Here is a 26,104-nt window from a genome sequence, read left to right as displayed (position 1 = left end):
GATGGTGGAAAAGTAGGGTTTCCAACAATAGGTAGAGCATAAGATGAAGTCAAGTCAAATGTATTCGTAAACCACTTTTAAAGACAGCTAGAGTTGATCAAAGTGCTGCACAAAATCAATAAATATATAAAATCACACTAAACATAGAACATCAAATAGCACTACCTGAAAAAACACACAAGACCTACACATACAGTATAAGCAGACATATCAAGAGGGCTGGTCACTTAGCACTAGAAAATTACAGACTCTACCGGAGTATACGAGGGATCAACCAAAATGCCGCTTCATTTTGGTAAACAAAATGCTGTCCCACATTGCCGTGTGGGACAACGGCAATGGGACCCTATGGAGCCAGCTTTGAGTGCTCACTCTAGCCCCGGCTGTGAGGTTTACATTTTAAAAACATGCATATTTATACATCAAACTCTTGAGCTACTTCTGCTCTCACTTAGAGCTGTGCATCTTCACTGATCTCACGATTCGATACGATTCGATTATACAAGTCAACGATTCGATTCGATTCGATTATACGATGCATCTCCGATGCATCTCGATGCATCACGATGCATCTTAAATCGATGCATCACTTTTTCCGCAATACATGATTTATTTTTTCTCACTTTCTTTTTTCTCACTGTGTGGCTACTTTTAAAATAAAAGTGCATTTGGAATTGCATTGTATTATGATCCATAATTAAAATAAACAACTGCATGTACTTACATTCTATTTTATTTGATTATAAAAAAAAAAAAAAAAAAAAAATTAAATAATCGATTTTTGATATTTGTTAATCGATTCAGAATCGTCCTATTAAGCATCGCGATGCATCTCTGAATCGATTATTTTCGACAGCTCTACTCTCACTCAGAATGACAAAATATAAGCGATGCCATGTATAGTTTTTGAGATATTTACTTGTTTGACACAACTCATACTAGTTAACTGCTGCGGGCTTCCGCATTTCTGGGGGATTTGTTGTTGTTGTGACGTCAGGCTGATTCGTCCTATTGGCGTATTTGAGTAGTCGCGGCCTTTTCCGACACAAGCGGTCAGTATCTAGAATAAGTCCATGTAAACGTAGTGACTGACACTGCTGTCAGAATAAGTCCATGTAAACGTAGTGACACACTGCTGTCAGAATAAGTCCATGTAAACATAGTGACTGACACTGCTGTCAGAATAAGTACATGCAGACATAGTGACTGACACTGCTGTCAGAATAAGTCCATGTAAACATAGTGACTGACACTGCTGTCAGAATAAGTACATGCAAACATAGTGACTGACACTGCTGTCAGAATAAGTCCATGTAAACATAGTGACTGACACTGCTGTCAGAATAAGTCCATGTAAACATAGTGACTGACACTGCTGTCATAATAAGTCCATGTAAACATAGTGACTGACACTGCTGTCATAATAAGTCCATGTAAACATAGTGACTGACACTGCTGTCAGAATAAGTCCATGTAAACATAGTGACTGACACTGCTGTCAGAATAAGTCCATGTAAACATAGTGACTGACACTGCTGTCAGAATAAGTGCATGCAAACATAGTGACTGACACTGCTGTCATAATAAGTCCATGTAAACATAGTGACTGACACTGCTGTCAGAATAAGTCCACGTAAACATAGTGACTGACACTGCTGTCAGAATAAGTCCTGTAAACATAGTGACTGACACTGCTGTCATAATAAGTCCATGTAAACGTAGTGACTGACACTGCTGTCAGAAGAAGTCCATGTAAATGTAGTGACCACTGGTGAAAGTCGGCCGGAACCGTCCGGAACTCAGTTCCGTTAAGAAATTCTGTGCCTGAACGGCGTTCCTGGAAGACACGCAGCTGCTGTCAATCAAAATCCGATTGCTGCAGAAGCAATCACGATTGCATAATTTCCAACAAGGAAACACATCTGTGCTGACGTTATGTCGTTAGGGTAACATAAACAACAGTAGTCTCTCTCATAAATTGCTTCTAAATTGTTCCAATGCAGTGTTTTAGACCTGTGGTTTTAATCCGTGCTGTGTAGGCTATAAGCACGCAGCTTCTGATGGCGCTGCTGCTGCTCGGCTGTCTGTCCATACTGCGTTATTTCGAAACCCACATAGGTTAAGCCAAAACCACGCCCTGTGCCCGCCTACGCAGCAGTCAAGCGCCGGGATTGGCCAGGAGAAAGTCTTTTGTCTTCTTTTGACAGCTCGAATCTCCCACACCACAACCACTGCACAGCACACAGTCCAGCGATTTCATGAACCAACTGAATTGCTTTTGATAGCGGACATTGAAATGAATGATGGTCACATACCTTCCTTGTATTAACGCTAATGAAAACGTAATACAAGCTTTTAACACATTTCCCACACCACAAACACTGCACCCAGCCCAGCGATTTTACTAGGCCTAACCAAATTGCTCTTGATAGCGGACATTGAAAATAAATTACTGTAATATTAACGCTAATGAAAACGTAACACAAGCTTTTAACACACAAACGATTTTTAAACATATTTATTTCAAAACATGATTGTAAAATTCACGGCTTTAGCCAAAGCTTCAATAACAGAGCTCAGCTGACAGTTGAACTTGCAAATGAAAAATATAAAAAATGTAAAATTAAAAATACAATAGGCTACAGCACATAGGCCTAGCTTCTTCTTTTTTTGGCACAGTTATTCATTCCCCCCAGTCCAGCAGTTTGTTCCAGGCCAGTGAAGTCCCAACAATCTACAAAAACATGCAATAATATAAAATCATAGATACAAAGTTGAATCATACACAATCAATAAAGCCAAAAGTAAATTGTTAGCCTTCCCAATGGCCAAGGGCAGCATCTGTTATTCTGGCCTCATAATAAGCACTGAGGCGGGTGGTCAGAAAGTCAAATAACCGCAACAACACCAACAACTACAGCAAGGCTGCAATGAGGATATTATTATTGAAAGACAAAATCCTACATCGCACCAAAGCATACAATGTAGCCTACCGCGGTTATTCATAATAGTTCACACAGGAGAGACACAATTTAATTGTTCAGTGTGTGGTAAATGTTTTGGTCAAAAAGGAGAGTTGAAATCACACATGATAGTCCACATAGGAGAGTCTGTTGTTGTAATGTTTAAACAGGCCTAAATAATTCACTATACAAGTGTTTCTAATTTCTACACCATACAGGCATTCAAAAAATGGATGTGTGTGTTCTGGGATGCATGAAGCTGGGGGTGGGAGGAGGACAATATGAAACGATGAAGGTTGGGGTAGTATAGTTCCTGTAAGAAATTCAAACCACTTTCACCCCTGGTAGTGACTGACACTGCTGTCAGAACAAGTCCATGCAAACATAGTGACTGACACTGCTGTCACACCAACTCTCCATCCCTCTGTCCTTCCTGTAGCATGGAGGGCAGCATAGTGCGGCTGCCGGAGGTGATCGCCCTGAAAAAGCGTTACGGGGCCTACCTCTACCTAGATGAGGCTCACAGCATAGGGGCCCTAGGGTCCAGGGGGAGAGGCGTGGTGGATCACTTCGGCCTGGACCCCTGCGACGTAGACGTTCTAATGGGCACCTTCACCAAGAGCTTCGGCGCCGCAGGGGGATACATCGCAGGGAAGAGGGTGAGGAATGAGCATTGCATTTGTTTTTGCAGGTGGAGTCTTTTCTTCTTCTTTTTTGCAGGTGGAGTAATGGAGAAAAACTTAATAGTAGATTGACACTAAGAATCCAACAGTAACCAGTGAGACGTTGCAATAGTGTTACTTGTGCAACGTTCTCTCACTAAGAATGTTTAGCATGTTAGAAAAACTTGAGATCGCAATGTACAGTTTGTTATATTTAAAAAATATATATGTTTAGCGACAAAGCAAAAGCTGTCAGAAAAAGGGATAGTCAAAACGCCTGTCATCCCAGAAATGTGGATACACAGCCTTTAAGTGCATCTGCACCGCATTCCTGTCATAAATATACCATTCCAGTACATGCCTGAGATGTCACTGAATTTACATCAAGTCATCAAAAGAAGGCTTACTTGTATCTTTCTTAGTGAAATATGTGGGACTGTTTTGGATGCTAGAAGACATCCTACCTGCAAGACGAAGAATGACTTTTGCTTCCACGTAATGCTGACAATGATGGTGGCAAAATAAAAAAAATCTAGACATAAGACAAGACATAACTTTCCAATGTGAAATTGAACATCTTTGTAGCAGCTTACCACTTTCGAATGAGTGTAAATGAGAAAATGGTGAATAGCTGTCCCTGTCACCGACATGTCATCACATTACCTTCACCTGCATTCTCAAATTTTGTCTCAAAGAAAGCTGACTTATCAGTAAGTGTATCTTACAATTATGCCATTAATCTGTTTTCAAATACGGTACACAGTTAATAAACGGAATGGTTTTCAAATTAAAAGTTTAAGTTTCAAAATGATATGGATGGATCATAGTTGAAAAGTTGTGTTATGTGTGGGGGAAAATGGGAATTAAATTGGCTCTATCTGCATAGAACATCAGACACCTTATAACCAATTTTGAAACTCCGTACTAGTAAGCCAGCTTGTGTGTGTGTGTGCACTGTTTTCTCCTCATCCCTAAGCTAGCTTCTTGTCAAATTTAGCTGTAGAACGAATCTCCTCCCGCTCCATTCAGTAGCTTTTCATTTTTTTAAACTGGTTTGTGTCCTCCCTCACTGTTTGGAAGAGGCACTCTCCCCCTCCCATTCCTGAAAAAAATCTCCTAATGGCAGAATTGATGAAGGGAGCGAGTAAACTTGTTAAGCTAGTAAACTTGCTACCTACCTCTTCATGTAACCTTCAGCGGGAGAAAGTTCTGACTGGTGACACTTCTCCGTAGGTATGCTTAGCTATTAGCCTGTATGCACTGTGGTTTGCTCGGTTTGTCCTTAGGGGCTTCCATAGTGCAGTAGCTTTTGATGTGCTTCATTTACAAATGTGTTGCAGGTTCTGTCACCCTCTAGTTGGCAGAAAATCACTTATTGCAGCTTTAATTTTTCCATCGTAGTGAAAGGTGTCTACTCTTAGTTCATTACACAGGCAAGAAATCATCATGTAACTCTTTGTTACAAATCAAAGAGCCTTAAACCTTCCTTTGATGCAGATACTTCATTTAGAACCGTTAGTGGTGTGTGTGTGTGCGTGTGCGCATGTGTGCGTGCGTGCATACCTACCTACTTAAATCCTGCATATCTGCTGGGTCTAGGAGCTGATTGAGTTCCTGCGCTCCCATTCCCACAGTGCGGTCTACGCCACCTCCATGTCTCCTCCTGTGGTGGAGCAAATCATCACTTCTATGAAGTGTATTATGGGAGAGGACGGCACCACGATAGGTGAGTTGACAAAGGGACAAACAGTATTCTGATAAAAAGTCCTGACTTCTGACTGGGATTCACATCCTAACCTAATATTAAACAACATTATTTTACAATATATACGGCCAGTTCCTGGGGGTTTAATGGTGGAAAAAAATCGAATCAAATCAACTCTCTAATAATACGGCTTTCACAGACTAGTCGACACTGTACATCATAGTGGACTAATCTGCACGGTGGCTCAGTGCCTACATGTTTTGGTTTGCACATGACTTCTTGGTGGTGTGCTGCTGTTTGTTAGTGTCGAGTCATTCAACTTACACAGCTGGTTCTGGTGTAGTTCTCACTACTTGCCACAAGGGGACAGTGCAAGCTCATCTATCTTCTGGAGACTGCCTCAGTGGTGCTGTTGTACTTTGCAAAGCTTACTGTATTTTCAGCTCATAATGGCCTCGATTTAAACTGCTTTTAACCAAGTGGGATTTAACGATGGCTTAGGGAATCCATAACACAAGAGTTCCATGGGTTTCTACCTTTATATTTCTGAAACAGAGCGACACTAAAATAAGGATTTGGATTTGACTTTTATTTGGTTCTGTATGCACTGATTACAGCGGGCTGCTGCAAAACCAATACATAGGCTACAATACAGCGGTTCAAGAAATCGTGAATTTAGCTCATTCTACTGTGACTTTTCAGATACAGATACAGATCAAGTTTATTATTCTGCATGGGGACATTCATTTGGTCTGGCGCTCCAGATATAAAAACATCCATAGAGTCCATTATGTTATTCATTAAGTCAAACACAATAGTAGCAACTTCCTACTAAACGCACATTTATATACAACACTAAAATTAATGCTGTAAGTGACGAGACAGTTATGGAATTGAGAAAGAAAATAGAGATCTACTGTATGTACTGTAAGTGCATTGGTAGCAAAGTTTCATAGTGTGGATTGAAGTTAGGATGAATAACCCTCATTGCTTTCAGCTTCTCCATTTTCTTTCTTCTTTTTTTGTGATTTTGTGATTTTTTTTATTCATAAATTATACAACACAACACAAAAGAAGAAAAACACTTGCAATGCAAGTCAATATCCGCTGCCTTAGTGATAAATGTATAAAGGCTGGAAACCCTAACCTTAGTGAGAAATGTATAAAGGCTGGAAACCATATCCTTAGTGATACATTTATAAAGGCTGGTAACCCTAACCTTAGTGATGAATGTATAAAGGCTGGAAACCCTAACCTTAGTGATAAATGTATAAAGGCTGGAAACCATATCCTTAGTGATACATTTATAAAGGCTGGAAACTCTAACCTTAGTGATGAATGTATAAGGCTGGAAACCATATCCTTAGTGAGACATTTATAAATGCTGGAAACCCTAACCTTAGTGATGAATGTATAAATGCTGGAAACCCTAACCTTAGTGATGAATGTATAAGGCTGGAAACTCTAACCTTAGTGATACATGTATAAAGGCTGGAAAGCCTAACCTTAGTGATGAATGTATAAGGCTGGAAACCCTAACCTTAGCGATGAATGTATAAATGCTGGAAACCCTAACCTTAGTGATAAATGTATAAATGCTGGAAACCCTAACCTTAGTGATAAATGTATAAATGCTGGAAACCCTAACCTTAGTGATAAATGTATAATCGCTGGAAACCCTAACCTTAGTGATAAATGTATAAAGGCTGGAATCCCTAACCTTAGTGATAAATGTATAAAGGCTGGAAACCCTAACCTTAGTGATAAATGTATAAATGTTGGAAACCCTAACCTTAGTGATAAATGTATAAATGCTGGAAACCCTAACCTTAGTGATAAATGTATAAAGGCTGGAAACCCTAGCCTTAGTGATAAATGTATAAAGGCTGGAAACCCTAACCTTAGTGATAAATGTATAAATGCTGGAAACCCTAACCTTAGTGATAGATGTATAAAGGCTGGAAACCCTAACCTTAGTGATAAATGTATAAATGCTGGAAACCCTAACCTTAGCGATAGATGTATAAAGGCTGGAAACCCTAACCCTAGTGGCCTTGGATGTACAGATTCTGTGGATGGGATGGCTTTTTAATTCTTCACCCCAACGAACACCATATGAACACGGCGCACTACAAATTTGCAGATAAGAGAACAAAGTGCCAGGAAGATTATAATGAGACTGAAGGTCCTGAAATGCCCGAAGCCTATTACCTAATGTGATGTCAGAGAGAATATGAATGCCTTTTTTCTTCCATGGAGGGAAGGAGATGAGGACCACCCAGACGAAGAGAAAAGTTATTAAACAAGGGGAAATGATTATGGAATTTGATCGATATTTAACAAGGGGAAATTATTATGGAATTTGATCGATATGTTGGCATGAGATCAACAGTTTTATATGTGGCGATAAGGGGAGAGATTATAGGTCCATAGCTGGATCTACAGGTTTTGAGAGGAATGTTGGAGAAAATGATGTCCTGAAGTCTGCACAGGCTAACCATCTCCTCCTCCAATGAACTCCATGCCACCTGTGCTTCTGGGTTAAACCAGGTATGAAGAGCACAGTCTGTATAAGACAATACCCAAGTATTTGAATTTCTGGACCACTGGGATGTTTGCAGGTGGTGTGGCTAATCTCATAGCATTGTTCAGTGGAAGAAGAGCAGATTTAGCCCAGTTGGTTTTGTATCCAGTGTTATGACCCGGTCTAGGGGTTTTGACCACAACATAAACTTAGACACTGACAACAATGAAAAGGTATGTGTGATTTTATTTTCACACATAAAAAAGATAAACGGGGACACTGGACTCTCTACTCTCACGCTAACAGAACAAGCTAACTTAAGCCTGAGGAGTAGGCCGAAGCCAAGGCTAGAGCAGGCATTGGAAGCAGCAGCTAATACAGGAGGTTGAGTCCAGCATCACAACACATGACAAAATGTACCAAACAGATTAACAATATAAATCGAATAAATTATTACTGCAATGTGGCTAGACAGAGCTACCAAGCTACCCAGCTTCCCAGTTGTCTAAGCCCAAAGACAAAGTGGCTAAGACAGAGCTACCAAGCTACCACAGCTTCCCAGTTGTCTTAAGCACAAAGATAAACACAAAAATCACAGTTTGGAGGAGCAAGGAGGCAACATGGAGGGCCAGTGTTAGCACTACTCAGCTAACACCCCCAGTCCCATCTTGAAAGCACAGGAGTTATATAGGGGCCTGTCCCTGGAGTGGCCAATCCCCAGCGACGATGTCATCAGCCAATCTCCACTGGCCAGCCAATCCCCTACTGCAAACACACCTGCAGGGAATAAAGGTGCTCACAGCAGTCATCTCACTTTCCCTCCCACACAAGGAGCAAAGATCCTCGCAAATAAATGACGTCTCACTCCACACAGTCACAGAAATGCACAAGGAATAAAATACTACAATTACGGCCTAAAGCCGTAACACCAGATAATTACCAAAATTATCAAGAATACTTCTCCATCTTCAAATTACATAGTTAATTTGGCAGAATACATTTTGTGTGTGTGTTGGGGGGGGGGGGGTGTGGGTGTGGGCATGTGTGTGTTATAGAAAACCGCAGAACACATTCACGGTAATATTTTTAATTTAATAATACATTTGACACAGGTTGAATAAAATTAAGTAGCAAAGGACTTTCCAATATTTCTACTATTGGGACTTGTACTGTGTGGAGGGGGTGCAGATATGTGTATGCACAGCTACAGCTTGCTGTCCAGAGACTACAACGCAGATTGAAGTGATCTGGACTGGAGGAAATATGTGAAGGAAAGGAAGCTTGCCAAAGCACATTAAGCTCGCTAACCTCAGCTGGCTGACAGCAAGCAGCTTGCATAAGTTATGCATAACTGGCCTTCAAAGACATCACACGCGGACTTGGTCCTGATTGGCTCCCTTGGGTGTCTGCAGGGTCTTGCAAAGTATTAAAAGTTGATAAATCAATTTAGGGAAAATTAAGGCCCTTAAAAAGCATTAAAAAGTCTTAATCACATTTGATGAGGTTTTACATTTTGTAGCTATTGTGCTGATGATGTTAAAGGATGGCTTTACCGTGGGGAATATGAATATATATTAAATCTCACGCCCCTAAGGTTTTCGAATCCGTTGAAATTTTTGAAATTGGAGGTTCACTGCCAGAGATATCAACCGAAATCCACTCTGTGTGTGTGGGGGGGGGGGGGGGGAGGTGCGGAGGTGCGGGTGCGGGGACTCGAAATCCTACATTCCCCACAATGCACTGGGCTCGCGTGGCCTTCGTTTCCATGCCCACCCCTCAGGCATTTGGCTGATATCAAACTCCAGTAGGTGGCGGTAATGCACATATATGTTTGCCAACCGCCATAAAACTCAAAGAAGAAGAAGAAGAAGGCTTCGACAATAAAACATATAGAGAAGAAAAAATCGAAAATAAAATTGCCTCCAAATTGCACCAAATTTAAACCGAAGTATATATGTCGGGAGATGTCTTCATAAAAAAAAATTCATGCATTTTAAGGCATTTTCGTAGGAGTTACGCGCATCTGATGTTGTAACTATTTTCTGTAATAATGTGTAAAAACTGGTACATTGCTCAGCGTTGATTTCGTTACTTCAACGCACCTACTACTAGATGTAAAATTTGACGAGCTTTCCAATGCCGCCAGTCCCGTGTCTGTCCGTGCTTCCGTTCCCGAGATCGGTCTCTTTGCAAGGAACTATGGAAAGCTAATATTAGCTACAGCAGGCTATGCGGTTGAAAAAGATGGCTGCCTTTTGTTTTTGTTCAAGACCTCTGAAGGGGCGTGGAGGACCTCTAGAGGCGGGACCATGGCTCACAACAATTGTAGTTCATAGGTCCTCGACTTCCGCAAGGCTGGACTTGTCGCTCTGACGCGTTTTGCGTCAGAGCGACATGGAAATAATGTGAGAGATGCTTGATATCTCTGGCTGTAAACAACCAATTTCAAAAATTTCAACGGATTCGAAAACCTTAGGGGCGTGAGATTTAATATATATTCATATTCCCCACGGAAAAGCCGTCCTTTAAATAAGCATATAATAGAGCACCGCAGGAATGAGTCTGGAAGTATACTTCCCGGGTTCGTCAGGGGAAAAGTGAATGGGGTTTTAGAATGGGGATTTCACTTAAATGCATAAAATAAGGTATGTGGTTAACAAATGTTTATGGGAGCGAAAATTTGGGTTCAGCAGGGTAATCTTCACAAACGTTAATCACTTTTAGGTCTTTTTGAACATGAATGCGTTTCTTTAATGCGATTTTTAGAAAACAATTTAAAAAAAGGCATAAAAGTGATTCAACGTTTGTGAAGATTATCCTGCTGAACCCAAATCCGCGCTCCCATAAACTTTTGTTAACCACAGACCTTATTTGATGCATTTAAGTGAAATCCCCATTCTAAATCCCCATAGACTTTTCCACTGATGAACCCAAATAGTGGCGATTTCTGGTTAAGCCTACAAAAATGCGTCATCCCCGCGGTACTCTATATCATCTCATATCGATCGCACACCCCTGAGACGGACTTTGTGATATCCATAATCCGCTAAATAGTGTATTGTTGTCCAAACAATCTACCGTATATAATATCATATCGTGAGGAAACTTGTGATTTACACGTCTATCGCCGATGTGAAAAAGTGGCATTGAGGTCTTAAAATATATTGAAAAGGTCTTAAAAAAGATCTTAAAAAGGTGTTGAATTTAACTTCCGTTTCCAGCTGCCAGTTTCCTGTTTCCGACAAGGACTGTTCATAGAGCTCAACAGGCACGTGACTTTTCGGGACGTAATTTGCCCCGGAAGTAAGTTCCGCGTCCATTTTCTCCATAGACATTTCGATAAATCCAAATATAAGGAGTTTTAAGGCTCGAACACAGCCAACACGTGATTCAGATAATTTTGAGTGACCATAAAGAACAACAAATAACAACGGGGGGGGGGAAATAGATTTTTTTAACTTTCTCCCATACAGTACTGCAACTGACACCAAAGCTGATTGAAAGTGATTTTTGTCTGATAGGATGGCTGTGAAATCATTGCTCTGCATTTGACAGGTTGAGCTGCATTTGGCTTCATTACTAGAAGGTTGCTTCAGATCAATCTGCCTACAAGTCTTTTTTCATGCTCACTTTTGTGCAGCATTTTGTAGCCATAAAGATGAGTTTGTCTGGTGTGTATCATTTATTTGGTTAGATTAGAAGAAGATATTGTGGGACTGGCATGTTCCAGCAAACATCTGCTGCATGTCATAGAAATGATTTATGGATGTGTGCGTGCGTGCATGTGTGCTCTGAAGTGGGAGTGTTTGCTGTGAAATTAGAGAGGCCAAAACATGATCTCCACATGGCGCCTGGATAATTGGATTTTTCTCATTTCAGCCTTTTTCACAATATTGTCTTTTCAACACATTTTCAACCTGGTGAGACAAGAAAGATAACAGTAAAGACAGCATGTATATGTTTTAAGTTTTACCCCTAATAAAATGCTTACTGGAAGTCTAATAGTGTTTCTTAATAAACCTTAATTTATGATCGGTTTAGTGAATGCTTTGTAAGATGTCACAAGACATTAACTCATTTATTTATTTAAGTCATTAAGCTGATAACTAGCCCATAAAAGTTGAAAATTACGAACACGGATATTTACACTGAGTTAATGATTAAAGATGAATTAATTTAACTGAATTGCTTTTAGTTTAGTTTTAGTTTTTACTGTCTACAATCTTACAGGGTCATAAACATGTCACTTTGAATTGATGTGTAACCAACAACTCTCTCACGGTACAATAAATAGATGGTCATTTGGTAATAGGTCCTTTGTGAACAGTTCAGAAAACTATGTATTGCTCAAGGGCTCTTCAACAGTGCCTATTGAGGAAGAGACAGCAATACGTCCCCCACACATCTTTTGTCAGCTGGTCTGGGGATTCAAACCAGCAGCATTCAAGTCAGTGTAAGAAATTAGCCATGGGCAAGGGCAAACATGCCCCAAGAAATCTCAGAATGTAGAAAGATTTCAATCATTTTATTTTCATTCAATTAATTTAATATCCATTTCTAACACACACTCGGCACCTGCAAGCTGGTTGCCAGAAGAGGATGAAGAAGAACATACTTGCATAACCAGCACTGTTAACACTATGCAACTTTATTTAAGTGCCCCCAAAATGTTGTAGATAGTATTATTAAATTGAATTACGGTAATTTAAATGATTCTTTCTTTTCTTTCTTACACTGATTCAGGTCAAGAGTAATTAAACCCCAAACCAAAATATGTTGTGAAGCCTGACAGCTAAGGGCCTGTGTCCATCTAGCATCTTTTTCCGACCGTTAAACGCTGGAAGTACGCTGGGAAGCCCTGATCTCAGCGCACAATATACAAGGAAGCAGTGTGAAACTAATGTTAGTTCAGTGCGGTAGTAGCTTGATAGCTGACAGGACAGCTAACATTAGCAAACAACACACATACAGTGATTTAGCTCAACACTCACCAGACTGTCTAGCCAATCTGCTCCCACAATTGAGCCTTTCTGTCTCTGTTGCGATAGTTTTTCCATATGATTAGTTGCCTGAAAAGGAGCACCCGACACCGTCGTCTTTCTGAAAAGTAAAAATATTTTCAGCTGGAAGCGCTGGGAGTCGGGCGCACAAAAACGCCGGAGCGCTGTGAAAATAGACGCTGGGCGCTGCGCACTTTCTCTAGACGTCCGTGTGCGCCCACATACGCTTGCTCCTCATTGGAAACAACTGAAAAAAGACGCCAAAGCTGATGAAAAGACGCTAGATGGACACAGGCCCTATGGGTAGGGGAGTGAACTGGCCATCTGCTATTGGCTGGTCATTGGTGTCAGGTTGTGACCTGGAAGGCCAGTTCACTTCACTCCCCTACTTTTCGCCATGATTGTAGGTGTCAGTCTTCACCACAGATTTAGCTTCAGAGTTGAGTTAAATATACTTTATATGGACATCTTATACATGTACTGTACATTGTAGTCTGTGATGTCTCACAGTGTCTCATCTGTTTGTCATCCCAAGGCCTTGAGCGGGTGCAGCGGTTGGCAGAGAACACACTCTATTTCCGCAAGAGGCTTCGAGAAATGGGCTTTATCATCTATGGCAACAACGACTCTCCTGTCGTCCCAATGATGCTCTACATGCCTGCCAAGATAGGGTGAGCCTCTAACTTTCCAATGATGCTCTACATGCCTGCCAAGATAGGGTTAGCCTCTAACTTTCCAATGATGCTCTACATGCCTGTCAAGATACAGTAGGGCAAGCCTCTAACTTTCCAATTATGCTCTACATGCCTGTCAAGATAGGGTGAGCCTCTAACTTTCCAATGATGCTCTACATGCCTGCAAAGACAGGGTGAGCCTCTAACTTTCCAATGCTGCTCTACATGCCTGCAAAGACAGGGTGAGCCTCTAACTTTCCAATGCTGCTCTACATGCCTGCAAAGACAGGGTGAGCCTCTAACTTTCCAATGCTGCTCTACATGCCTGCAAAGACAGGGTGAGCCTCTAACTTTCCAATGATGCTCTACATGCCTGCAAAGACAGGGTGAGCCTCTAACTTTCCAATGATGCTCTACATGCCTGCAAAGACAGGGTGAGCCTCTAACTTTCCAATGCTGCTCTACATGCCTGCAAAGACAGGGTGAGCCTCTAACTTTCCAATGATGCTCTACATGCCTGCAAAGACAGGGTGAGCCTCTAACTTTCCAATGATGCTCTACATGCCTGCAAAGATAGGGTGAGCCTCTAACTTTCCAATGCTGCTCTACATGCCTGCAAAGACAGGGTGAGCCTCTAACTTTCCAATGCTGCTCTACATGCCTGCAAAGACAGGGTGAGCCTATTACTCTGACCAGCTACTATTACTGGAGAACATGATGCATAATGTCACAAGATTTGTACGGAGTGAAAGGGTTGGTTAATTTCCAGCCGTGACAGCGGGGCTGGTATTGATGTGTGTGTGCTCAAGGCAAAATGTGGTCCTAGGGACAGATATTTTAGCGAGAACTACCGCGTACTTTGCCAGGTGTTTATTTCTGTCTGCGGACAGATATTGCAAACACGACAAAACCAAGCAAGATGCAGTCACGAAACAGAAATGTTCATGGTGTGGTCTACTCTTGATATACTGAGGCGTACTTCCTGCGTGTTCTCTAGCGCCACATAAAGCAAGGAATCTCGCCAGTCTGTCTGTGGGTGTGGGTGGGTGTCCTTTGCATATCTCGAGAACTGTTCATCCGATCTACTTCACACTTGGTGAGTGTATTGTATCAGTGGTGACTGGACCAGATGTGATTTTTCAAAAGAAGCCAATATACGCATGTCTATGGCTTAGGGCGTTTTCACACCTACCTCGTTTGGTTCGGTTCAATCGCACCAGAGTTCGTTTTCCTCCTTGGTACTGTTCATTTGGGCAGGTGTGAATGCAGCAATCGAACTCTGGTGCGCACCAAAAGCACTGAGACATCTTTGGAGAGGTGGTCTCTGTTCCAAATTAACCCTGGTACGGTTCGTTTGTGGGGAGAACGTGATCCGACCTCGATCCGACCCAAATACAGGAAGCGTCACGCATTTGTGGATTAAACCACTCCCATAGCCCGCTGCGCTCTGTGTAATTGGGCTGCGGATGCGCATTCTATCATTACAAACAACATCTTCATTCTTCACATGCTGTTTGTTTACTGGTGAAACTGTGGATTCTTTTTTGGGGTGGAGGGGGTGATTTTTTTGCACGATTGCAGTCATATTCTCCATGATACAGAAGTTGCGACGGTTTTGTTTTATTTTTTCCAAATTACCGCTCATTAATGACACATATCAGCCGACTCTTGCGTCTCAGGTTGTGGTCTTTGATTGACAGGTTATAAAAACAAGAATCTCTGGGAATTTACATTTCGATCCCGGGAGACGAGTCTCCTGACCAAACAAACCGATTTGGTGTGAATCAACAAACCGGGCTCGCTGGTCTGAAAACGCCCTAAGCCTAATCGCCTTGTGTTTAGTTTCTGCCCTCATGCTATTTTCTCTGCCTCCCACCAGAGCGTTTGGCAGGGAGATGTTGAAGAGGAACATCGGGGTGGTGGTGGTGGGATTCCCCGCTACGCCCATCATCGAGTCCAGAGCACGCTTCTGCATCTCAGCCGCCCACACCCAACACATGCTCAACACGGTAACAATTTACCTTCACTATTGAAAGGCTAGCCTACTACAGATCATTCTTACTGATGTCTCAGAGTCTGATAGCATGACTATGAACTATCTCTTTAACCAAATCACATACATTTAGGCTATTCTATGAGATCTCCTTTTGATAACTAATGTAATAACTAATGTAATATTTGTTCACTTCTATTCACTGAGCCTCCCCTGAAACTGTTTAGAGCGGCCCCCAAGGAAACCTCTGCTATAGAGTATGTAACAATTCATGAACATACCTACACTACGTGCGGGAACGGGAAGCAAACTAAATCTGTTTGGTGAATCTCAACTAATAAGCTTTTAAAACAACATCTGCAGACAAAGACAAACCGTTGTTTGAATGTCAACTAATAAGCTGTTGAAATTTTACAAATACCCTGTAGGTTTTCTGTAGGCTATCTGTAGACTATCCAAATAAACTGTTACCAGTAATTTAGATACAGTAATGTCTCACGATGTGAGAACATACTTTGAGATTTTTTATGTACTCAGGGTGTCTCAGTAGTTCAATCGGCCAAGGCGCACACCATGTACCTTTGGTGTCCTGGGTTATCAAGAGCTGCTCTTATTCTTCTTCTTCCTCTTCAAAATAAGCAGAGCAACAATGAGGAGTGGGAGTGTTGTGACATTTCTGTCACGCTGTCACAATTTCTCCTTCTTCTCTGTAGCACTCTGTCTCTCTTTGGTGTGTCACATTGATTCCCCCCTTATGATGACGTTAGATTGCCCAGCTGAGCAGCTCGGAGTCTGGCTGCTAACTCCAATCTAAACGAATCTAACACTAAGGCTCATTTTACTCTTAACCCCAACCTAAACTAACCTCTAACTAACCTAAACTAACATCTAACTAACTAACTTAAACTAACCTCTAACTAACTAACCTAAACTAACCTCTTGCAAAAGTGAAGACTGGGCATTTTGTTGGTATCCGCAGTGGAAGTGGTCCCTGGGAAATGTGCTTTGGTACATAGTGGAACTTGGTCTGAAAAGTTTGGGAACCCCGGACATAGGACACCCTAGGAAATTTGACACTTTAGCGCCCCCTAGTAGCACTAGAATATAATGGTTTGATTTTTGTTTAAAGTTTGAAGGACTTCATTACCAAGAAATCATGTAATATTGATGCGAGTAAACTTAATATTAAATTGGGCAAATAGATTGAATGTACAGCATCTGGAATAGTGTGATTCAAGCTGACGAGACATGCATTTTCCTACAAATCTTGCCTAGTGCAGCTTGAAATGTATTAGAGCCACATATTGTCATTCATATTGACGCCTGTTGGTTGTCCATGTCCACAGGCACTGAGTGTCATCAGCGAGGTAGGAGATCTTCTTCAACTCAAGTACTCCAAACACAGAATACAACCGTCTTTGGGACGGCCCTTTGACAATAATGTGTATGAAGACATTGACGACTGATGAACTGCTCCTCTTCTAAAGCGGTATAGATCGGAACGCCCCCCCCCCTCCCCCCCAATCAAGACCGACCGCAAGTCTTCCACCCAAAACGAAAACCGAAACGTGCGCAGGTGCCCCTTGTCACAAGCTTAGTTGCCATGATATCACACATACACACACACCTTAAATTGTCATCTAATTCTACATTGCCTTACTTAAACACATAGAAATTGTGTTAAACAGACCGGGGGGGAAACTAACTAACAGCACTTCTTTGTTTTCTATTTTTTATTTGTACTCATGTTTGTGTCTAATACATTTGTTGGGTATGATTGTGTGTGAGGTGAACAGAAGTTTCCCAAGCTCACTGAAATTGTGAGCCCTTCATAGCATCAGTCTAAGTGCAATCTTATTGGAGTAAAATTACCGGTAGAATGCTTTGAAACAGTTAACCCTAAAAGTAATCAAAAATCCAATATGGTTGACATGTCCCATCCTTCCTTGTCCAGTACCATTCAGATTAATGCAAAACACTAATGAGGGTTTCCAACTCAGACTCATGGAACTCAGAACTCATGGACTCAGACTCATGGAATTTGGAAACCATCATTAGTGTTTTGCTTGCACCTGTGTTTACCCTGCCTTTTCCTCACAAAAGGGCCCCCGTAAAAGGGTCTATTAGCTGTAACTATTACGCTGCCTTCATGTGCTGGTGGGGAAAGTCAGACATCCAGGACTTCCAAGTTGTCTGATCAACTGCATTCTCATGATATTTTGTCTGAAAATCAAACCCAGAAGACAAGTGCTAAACAAACAGACGGTGACGGAGGCTGTAGCCTTGACACTTGGAAAAATATCACAGAAGTTAGCATGGCTTTTTCATCAAATGTCTTTGCCATGTAAGTTTCATTCTCTTTTTAGAATATTTAGAGAGTAAAATGAAACCCCAATGCATATCTCTGGTGAAGCATTCAGTAGAGTACTCAAGCAGTGGTTCTCACACTTTTTTTTGCTTTTAAATGTTTTATTACAGAAGGTTTATGAAATCCATGACCAAAATAGTCATACATTCTGTCATTGTGTTACTTGTGGATGGAATTAGTGAAAATAAATTACCCCTTTTTGCTGGGACCCCCAAGGACCAGTGGGGGTCCCCAGACCCCACTTTGAGAACCACTGCTCTATAGAAAGTGACATCACCTGGCACAAAAACCAGCAGATGGCCAGTTCAGCACCCTACTTTTCACCATGAGGTGTCAGGATTCACCAAAGATATGGGTTTGGGTTTACACTAAATCCCACCCAGAGATTTGGGTGGGCTTTAGATGTTGGCGGTGATGTATCTATCTATCTATCTAATATCTAAATTGCAGAAAAATATGTCCGACACTAGATATTGACCCCTATCAATGCAATAAGTAACATCAAACTCATTACATGTTTTAATTTGGGGAGGTGAGATGATGAGTTAAAATGTCTGACGCTTTGCTACAATGGGCTGAATTACTGAGCAGAACATGATATAACTTATCAAAGCCAAACAGTCCTGCTCACACAAAATGATACAATGACTCAAAACAGAAGAACATGCACTGATGTCTGCTTGCTTCTACAGAGAGTTGTGCCAAAAATGGAAAATGACTGAACAAGTTAGTCAGAAAATCTACATTAATTAGCAATGTATGGAGAGCAAATAGTCTGCATATACATGAGATAAAGTGTCAGTTCATGTGCCTACACTTCAGTGTAGCCTTGCTGCCCACTATCTGGTTTTCAACACATTCAAAAGGGAGGCTGAACAGACCCGCAGGAACCAACATCAAGAACAGCTAGAAAGGAGTTTGCCCATGACCTCCCAAAACAATAAACTGCCAAATAATGCAGCATAGCCAGAGCATCATTTCACATGGCAAATACCTTCTTCCGCTAATGGAATGAACCCGGGTTCGAGTTACGTATAATCTGAGCTTTGTGGGGTTCTCTTAAATAGGCAAACTGACGTTAGCTTGGGGGGGTGGCGAATACTAAATACTTTTTTAAGCGGTCGGTTACAAGAGAGCGAGACTTCACTGCACATAAGAGAGAGAGCGAGAGGGAGAGAGACTTCACTGCACACTAAGAGAGAGAGCGAGAGGGAGGGAGAGATAATTCACTGCACATTTCGTGGTCCAACACTTTCACTCTCGCACACATGACATAGACCTACTTGTACACACGCACTAGCCTGGGTACACACGCACACACATCAGTCTCAATTTAACGCTGATGCCTTTATTTGACCTACATGGCAAATGAGACCATCAGTGAGAAGATTGGATATCTCTATATAGTTATTCTAAATGCCTGTCCTGGAGTCAGTCCATATCACTATGCATCCTGCAAACAGCTGTTTAAAAAGAAAATTTGTATTTGGATAAAAGTAGTGTCTGTCTTTCACTTGCTTCCAAAACAAATGCATGCACTATCCAAGATCTTTATGACATGAAGTGGTGGTGCTCATGGGAAATGCAGTCTTCATTCATTCATTCTGGGAAAACACTACCACTTTTGTCCACAGGGCCTGCGAAAAGCAACGCAAAATCAAGGTTCTTGTAACTGCTTTAATTCTTGAAGCATCAGTCTATACACTGCAACTGTATACATGCTATTTGTAAAGAATACAGGTAGGAAAAATGCTCTATTCAACACTGACACTTTTGTTAATTGCCCTTTTAGCATGGTTGGTACATGTACTGTATTTTAAGTTTGAATCTTGTTGCATTCCCTGGTGAAACAATGCTTAAATTCAACAGAATTGTTTTTAGGAGGATCCAAGACTGTTTTTACCACTAACCTCTAGTGGGCGCCAAGCCAAAACCATTTTATATACCTTTTCATCTTTTCTCGGTTCGCACATCAAGAACTTTCAAGGACAATTGTTGCTATCAGCCACTGGGGTAATAGGTGCTGTAATACCTCTACTTCCCTATGTTACATGTCAAAATCACTGCATTATGTAGTGTCATTTTATGTTATTCTCTTGACTAATGTACATAATTTACATTGGTATGATTTGTACCATTTCATGTCTCAGAGATCTCCCTGCCAAGTCTTTCGAGACTTTCATACTTGCACATAACTCATTTATTTCAGCAGTTTTTATTTTGTCCCATGGACTCACAAAGGAGCCAAGAGAGCCTCAGTGTTTTGTGGTTTCTGAGGATAGATGCCAATAGTCGTATTTTTCGGTAGAAGCTGTTTTTGTTGTTTTCATCGTAGAAGATTCAGTGTTTCCTGCAGAATTTCAATATCACCTTCTGAATTTGACATAAAGATCATGTGAGACCAAAACTTTATTACTGTATCATTATTTTTGGCTGTCAGCAGCTCCTTAAAGGGACACTGACCGATTTTCAACAAGCTTTGTATCATTACAAAGTCTGTAATATCCTCCTTCATATAAAAAGTGAGCAAGTGGGCTCTATTTACCTTGAAGAAGGAAATCTCTTGCGCTTCAGCTCCCCCACAGAGGGAGGTTGGTGCTTCTCAGAACAGGAGGATATCACAACAAAGGAAGAATCTGGAGCACACGGGTCACTGGTGAGAAGGTTTATATTTAAACTGCTGTCATTCTGTCATTTTTGTTTGACCCTGATGAAGACGCGTTGCGTCAAAACGTTGGTGCACTTAGCCTATTAAAGAAACCTTCTCACCAGTGACCCGTGTGCTCCAGATTCTTCCTTTGTTGTGGCTCTATTTACATTTTTGTACCACAGATGATGTCACAATGTCTACGACATCGTCAGTGATGTCATCAGTGGCATTATTGACCAAAATCATCTTATGACATTACTGATGATGTTATAGCCACTGATGATGCCATAGGCATTGTGACATCATCAGTGATGTCATAGGCATTGTGACATTATCAGTGACAGTGATGTCATCAGTGATGCAAAGTTGAACAATTGTGCACTGCGCATGCCAATAGAGCAGGCGATTGTGCGCTGCGCATGCGAATAGAGCAGGCGAGGCCACGCAGCAGCCAAGCTGCGGGCGAGGCCGCGTAGCAGCCGAGCTTGTGGCCGATGTGTCTCACACCTCTGCAGAGGTTTTGCCTATTCATAATATTCCCATGATGTCACAAGCATTTTACTACCAATTTGGCGCTACAATAGACACTTGATTGTAATCACCTGTTAATTGATTACAATCACCTGTTATTTTCCTACCAAGATGGCCGTGTGGTGATGTCACAGAATACTATCAATAGCTACTGTTGGAATGTCCTGTGACGGTCAAACAACTAGAACTAGAAGCAAAGTGTGAAGGGAGGCGAGTGTACACCCACTTCCATGATCCTGTTAATAGCGCGTTTCCGCACTTTTGCCTATAACGTTCCTTAACAAGCTGTTGGTTGGTCATCACTCGCATGCTCTTCAGTGCAAGCACTACTGACACGTATTTTCTAACCCTTTGTAGATCCTCATGCATGTACAGCGAGAACTAGTCATTGAAGCTGCTATACACCACAGCCAATGGTGCTCAGTGATATACACTGTGTTTAGGTGGCTTGTGAAAAACCTGAACTCACTCCACTTCATTCCAGAATAAGTTGTGATCGGGGGACAAGGGAGGTTTTTTGTCAGCTTGTTTTTATTTTCTCTTTTTATCATTGTTTATCCTTTTACTGTAAATGGAGATATTTGTGTAAAGTGACTCATACAAATCGTTTTCTTACTGTATAAACACAGTGTCTCAAAACTGTCTCGCAATTACCAATGACTGTCCATCGGCTATTTTATCCTCAAAGGCAAAGAGGTACAATATTACTCGAATGGATGGAGAATGTCTTTGTTTTTATTTTTTCTTGTTTGCACACAGGGAAATCCTCAAATGATACTGAAGGCAGGCATAAATAAAGTTTTAATATGAAAGCACAATTATATGAAACCGAAGACCTTATGGCCTAATGTCCTAATGAATGCTGTTTTATCAAACAGGGTTGAAAATCAATCAGATTTTACAGTATTCTACATCATTAAAATAAATCTGATTTTACAGTGCTCTCCATAATTATAGGACAAGGGCACCAAATATTTGGACTACCTGCTTCCATGACATTGACCAGGTGAAAACTAGGCCCCCCTATTGATTTTCCTGTTTGACACGATGTGTTCTAGACATAACTTGATATGGTACCAATAGTCCAAGTGCATAATTGTCATGCATTTGATCATAGAAAAATGCACTGTTGGCCACATAGCCAATCATTAATATGTAATGTTTGACTCATGTTAATGATATCAACAGGTAATTAAAATATTTAAACAAAACTTGGAACATAGAAAAATGCACTGTTGGCCACATAGCCAATCATTAATATGTAATGTTTGACTCATGTTAATGATATCAACAGGTAATTAAAATATTTAAACAAAACTTGGAACATGTGATTTCGTTTTTAACACACTGAGGCAGTATTTTTAATTCATCATGCATTTACATTGGCCCATAATAAAAGCTGGGAGCAGCTTGGCCGTTTTGCAACAGGGTATTTTAGACTAATTTGATCGACTCTTTACTGCAAAATGCACAACTTTAGAGTTGTGAAATGTTTGTGAGCTTTAAAGTGACACATTTTTATTTTCTTTAAATAGAAAATAACTATAGGGACAAGTATTGTTCTGCAGCGTGTGGTTCAAAGCGTTCATATGACTTTATCATGCATGCATTAAAGAGTGAATGATTACTAACTCACGAGACAGAAAGTTGCTGCTGTATTGCTCTCTATGGGTTGAATCGTTACAGTTTGTTGGACTTGTGGGCACAGATCTTGCATTCTGTCAAATGCAGCCATTTTGCCCAAGTCTACCAAATTTTACCATGATTTTGTCAAACTGCCATGAAGTTCTGGCCAGGACACAATTTTCTGGAAATTGAAAGAGTACACTGTTTTGCATATGCTGGCAGGGCACAGATAGTCCTATGGCAAAGTCAAAGTTGTAGATCTAGAACGGATGTTCATACAAAGTTTGGCATCCATACGTACAATTGGCACAGACAATTATGCATGGGCGTCGTTGCACCTAACTCGCAAGAAGGTTCCCAGTAGGCTACTGCATGCTTGCCTTGGACCTAATTATAAAGGGTGTGGCCCAGGGTCAGACTGGGCCTCAAAAACGGCCCTGGACTTTTGTACCCAGACCAGCCCGCGGCGCAGGTACTCCGCAACCCCTGCTCCATCGACGCACAAACACAAGAGAAAGCCAAAATTCTGAGGGAGCAATTTGACAGTAACCTAAGCTCGCAGCGGAAATTTTGGGCTGTTTTTATAAAATGTTGGTCGTTTGAAGCCAGATTTAGAGGAATATCTATTTTTTTTTAAGCATTCCCAAAGTGGGCCGCTGGGGTTCACTGTCTGTCTTTTTCTTTTATTATTATAATTTTTTTCCCTGGTCAAGCGGCCCACCGGGCTTTGTCCCGGTGCTCCCGATGGCCAGGCCGACTATGTTGTGGCCACTTACACAGCGCGGCGCACGCTGCCGCTCACCGCTCCCCCAGGGGATGGGTCAAATGCGGAGAACAAATTTCACACATTGTGTGACAATCAGTGGGACTTTACCTTTATGTAACCAAGCCTACTAAGAGGCTTTGGAACCTTGGATTACCAACAACGCCACCTAGGGGATTGCACCCCAGGAAATACTGCTCAATACACTATATAAAATGCACAGGTCAAGTTGTAAAGAGACACAGACGTGGTTTCAAGCTCACAAAATGATTTGTTTATTTAGGAAAAGTTGGCCTGCAAAGGAAGTAATGTTGGAAGCTGTGGTAGGGGGGAAGTATGAACAGTTTTATTTTACAATTGCAATAAAAACACTTTTAGTTTATTAAGATTAGTTTAAAATTGCCTAATATCAAAAACACAATAAAAAGCCAATTCATACACTACCAGGCGGGGGGGAAAAGGAAATTGATGGGAGGAGGCCGAAGGCTAGGGGAGGCTTGCTAAACGATCGAGGCCGACGAGGTGCACCACACGGTCAAACACTGCAAAAACACTGCAAAAGCACAGCAAAAGCACGGCAAAGGGTGAGCAAAAAGGTGTTTGGCGCACATTTAACAGAAGCATGCAATAGGGAAGGGGCCCCTCCGCTGCCAATGCCCACCACCACAGCCACACTCAAGATCAGGGGGGGGGGAGAAACAGCTGGTTTGTCAGAAAATAACAGAAATAAACAAGCAAAGTAAATGGGAACAACAAACTAAATATAAGAAACTAAATCATAAAGATAACTAAGGCAAAACAGCAGGGGGCGATAACCTGCACAAAGAAACAAAATACAAATTAATACTAAGGTCGGACCTTTAACCCTTTCCAATGTTACCCAACTGGAAATGAATAATACCTCTGGTGCATCAAACTATAACCCCATTGCAACAGGAGTCAGTCAGGGGGGCATTCCTACACTCCACTGGACAGGTAGCTGGGGCTTTACTGCCGGTCCCTATTTAAGAATGGCCATTAGTACAAGATATAAAACTTACAATTACAAGCACCAATAAAATAATTTACCTTGGTCCCCGTTCCGTCAGTGACATGGGGGGGGGGAGAGGGGGGAAGGTCCAGAAGGAGCAATCTAAGGAGGTGAATCAATTAATAAAATGTTGGGAGATTCCCTCATAAATATATTGTGAACAGCACTAGTAAACATTACCTTTTGCTATGACACTGGAGCACACCACACCAGAACCAAGGAGGAAGAATGATCACTGCTGCTCTTTGTTCTTAAATACCCTCTCTATGATGAGGGAGAATGGAACTCAGGTGTGTGTGGCTGCTGCTCATTGGTCAATTTGCTAAAATGAAGTCTCCCATAGCAGGGGTGTGTCATAGGGACCAGCAGAGATCTACATGAGCTCAAGCTCTACCTGTTACATTTACTTTACAGCCAAAATCTCCCAAAGACTATCAGGCCTGCGGTCATAAATACACACAATGTTGAAAGTGTGTTGATATCCACTGTAGAGTCTTGGTTGAGTCTTAGGTTATCTTAACATGTGTTGTGTTTACAGCCACCACTCCCTCATTGAGAAGACGTCAATAGGCTATAGCCCACACAAAGATGATTAGGGAATAGGTAAGGTAGGTAGGGTCCAGGTAGACACGTAGACACAGACACGTTCAAATCACATGAAATAAACTGATCAATCATCTGTAGCCCTCAAACGGCAATAATCGATCGTCTATACAGCCATCACAGTCCAGGCATATTTATACTGCATATTGATTTGGAGTGTGTATTGATAGCTGCATACCTAACCTAACATATAAACCATAATGAAAACCACAATCCATAAAATAATCTATATCTGCCATCATATAGAGATTAGACAGTCCAGTCAGACATTGACAAAAATGCATGCTGATAACCGTATACATTACCAATAATCATGATAACAATAAACTAACATGTATACTGCACATCCCCTATGTGTCCAGATCACCAGATCTCACATCTTGTTTACTTGAGTTATTGACATGGGAATAAATGAATGTTGTGGTCTGGGGGTATAGAGTACAGGCTACTGCAGGGAAGACGTATTTTTGTAGGCTTCCCCAGAAGTCCCTGCACTTCCGGCTCTTAGCTACATGTAAAAGTCAATGGGATTTTTATATGGGGATTTTGGTTAAATGCATGAAATAATAGGTCTGTGGTTAACAAAGGTTTATGAAACCACAGTTTGTGTTCAGCAAGATCTTCTTCACAAATGAGGACCACTTTTATTACTTTCGAAGCGTAAATGTATTTTCACAAAGTGAATTCTTAGACGTAATTTCAATCAAGAAGACTACATAAGCCACACCCTGTCCATTCATATTTCTCCCTCCCTACCATGTGGTTTACTACTCACCACCATCATGTTGTCACTCTGCAGTTGCCATGTTCCTGCGTTCATTGCCCCACCTCCCACCACTGTCATGGCTCCAGAGGAATTCCCCATGGGGGTATTTATATTTTCTGCATTCCTGGCGGCCTCCCCTCATCATAACAGGAGGAGCGTCGTCATGGAGCTACATGCCAAACCTTAATCTTGTTTCATTGTATTATATATTGGTAACCCTTTATTTTACAGGTACCCTAGTTACAT

At 41.4% G+C, this 26,104-nt stretch overlaps 1 protein-coding gene across 1 annotated transcript in view; it reads left to right on the top strand.

The window, feature by feature from the left end:
- The window catches only part of LOC310772720 (serine palmitoyltransferase 2-like), a 66,074-nt gene that overhangs the window by 26,873 nt on the left and 13,097 nt on the right, over nucleotides 1-26,104 (top strand). The window contains exons 8-11 of the mRNA XM_083632603.1: nucleotides 3,403-3,622; nucleotides 5,225-5,351; nucleotides 13,390-13,525; nucleotides 15,408-15,537. Coding sequence (XP_083488729.1) covers nucleotides 3,403-3,622; nucleotides 5,225-5,351; nucleotides 13,390-13,525; nucleotides 15,408-15,537 — 613 coding nt within the window. The remainder of the gene's footprint in view (nucleotides 1-3,402; nucleotides 3,623-5,224; nucleotides 5,352-13,389; nucleotides 13,526-15,407; nucleotides 15,538-26,104) is intronic.

This window comes from Poromitra crassiceps (assembly GCF_964638095.1).
Source record: "Poromitra crassiceps genome assembly, chromosome: 3".
NCBI classification, from domain to species: Eukaryota; Metazoa; Chordata; class Actinopteri; order Beryciformes; family Melamphaidae; genus Poromitra; species Poromitra crassiceps.
The sequence above is the reverse complement of the archived record's forward strand: the minus strand, read 5'-3'. Positions and strand labels throughout refer to the sequence as shown.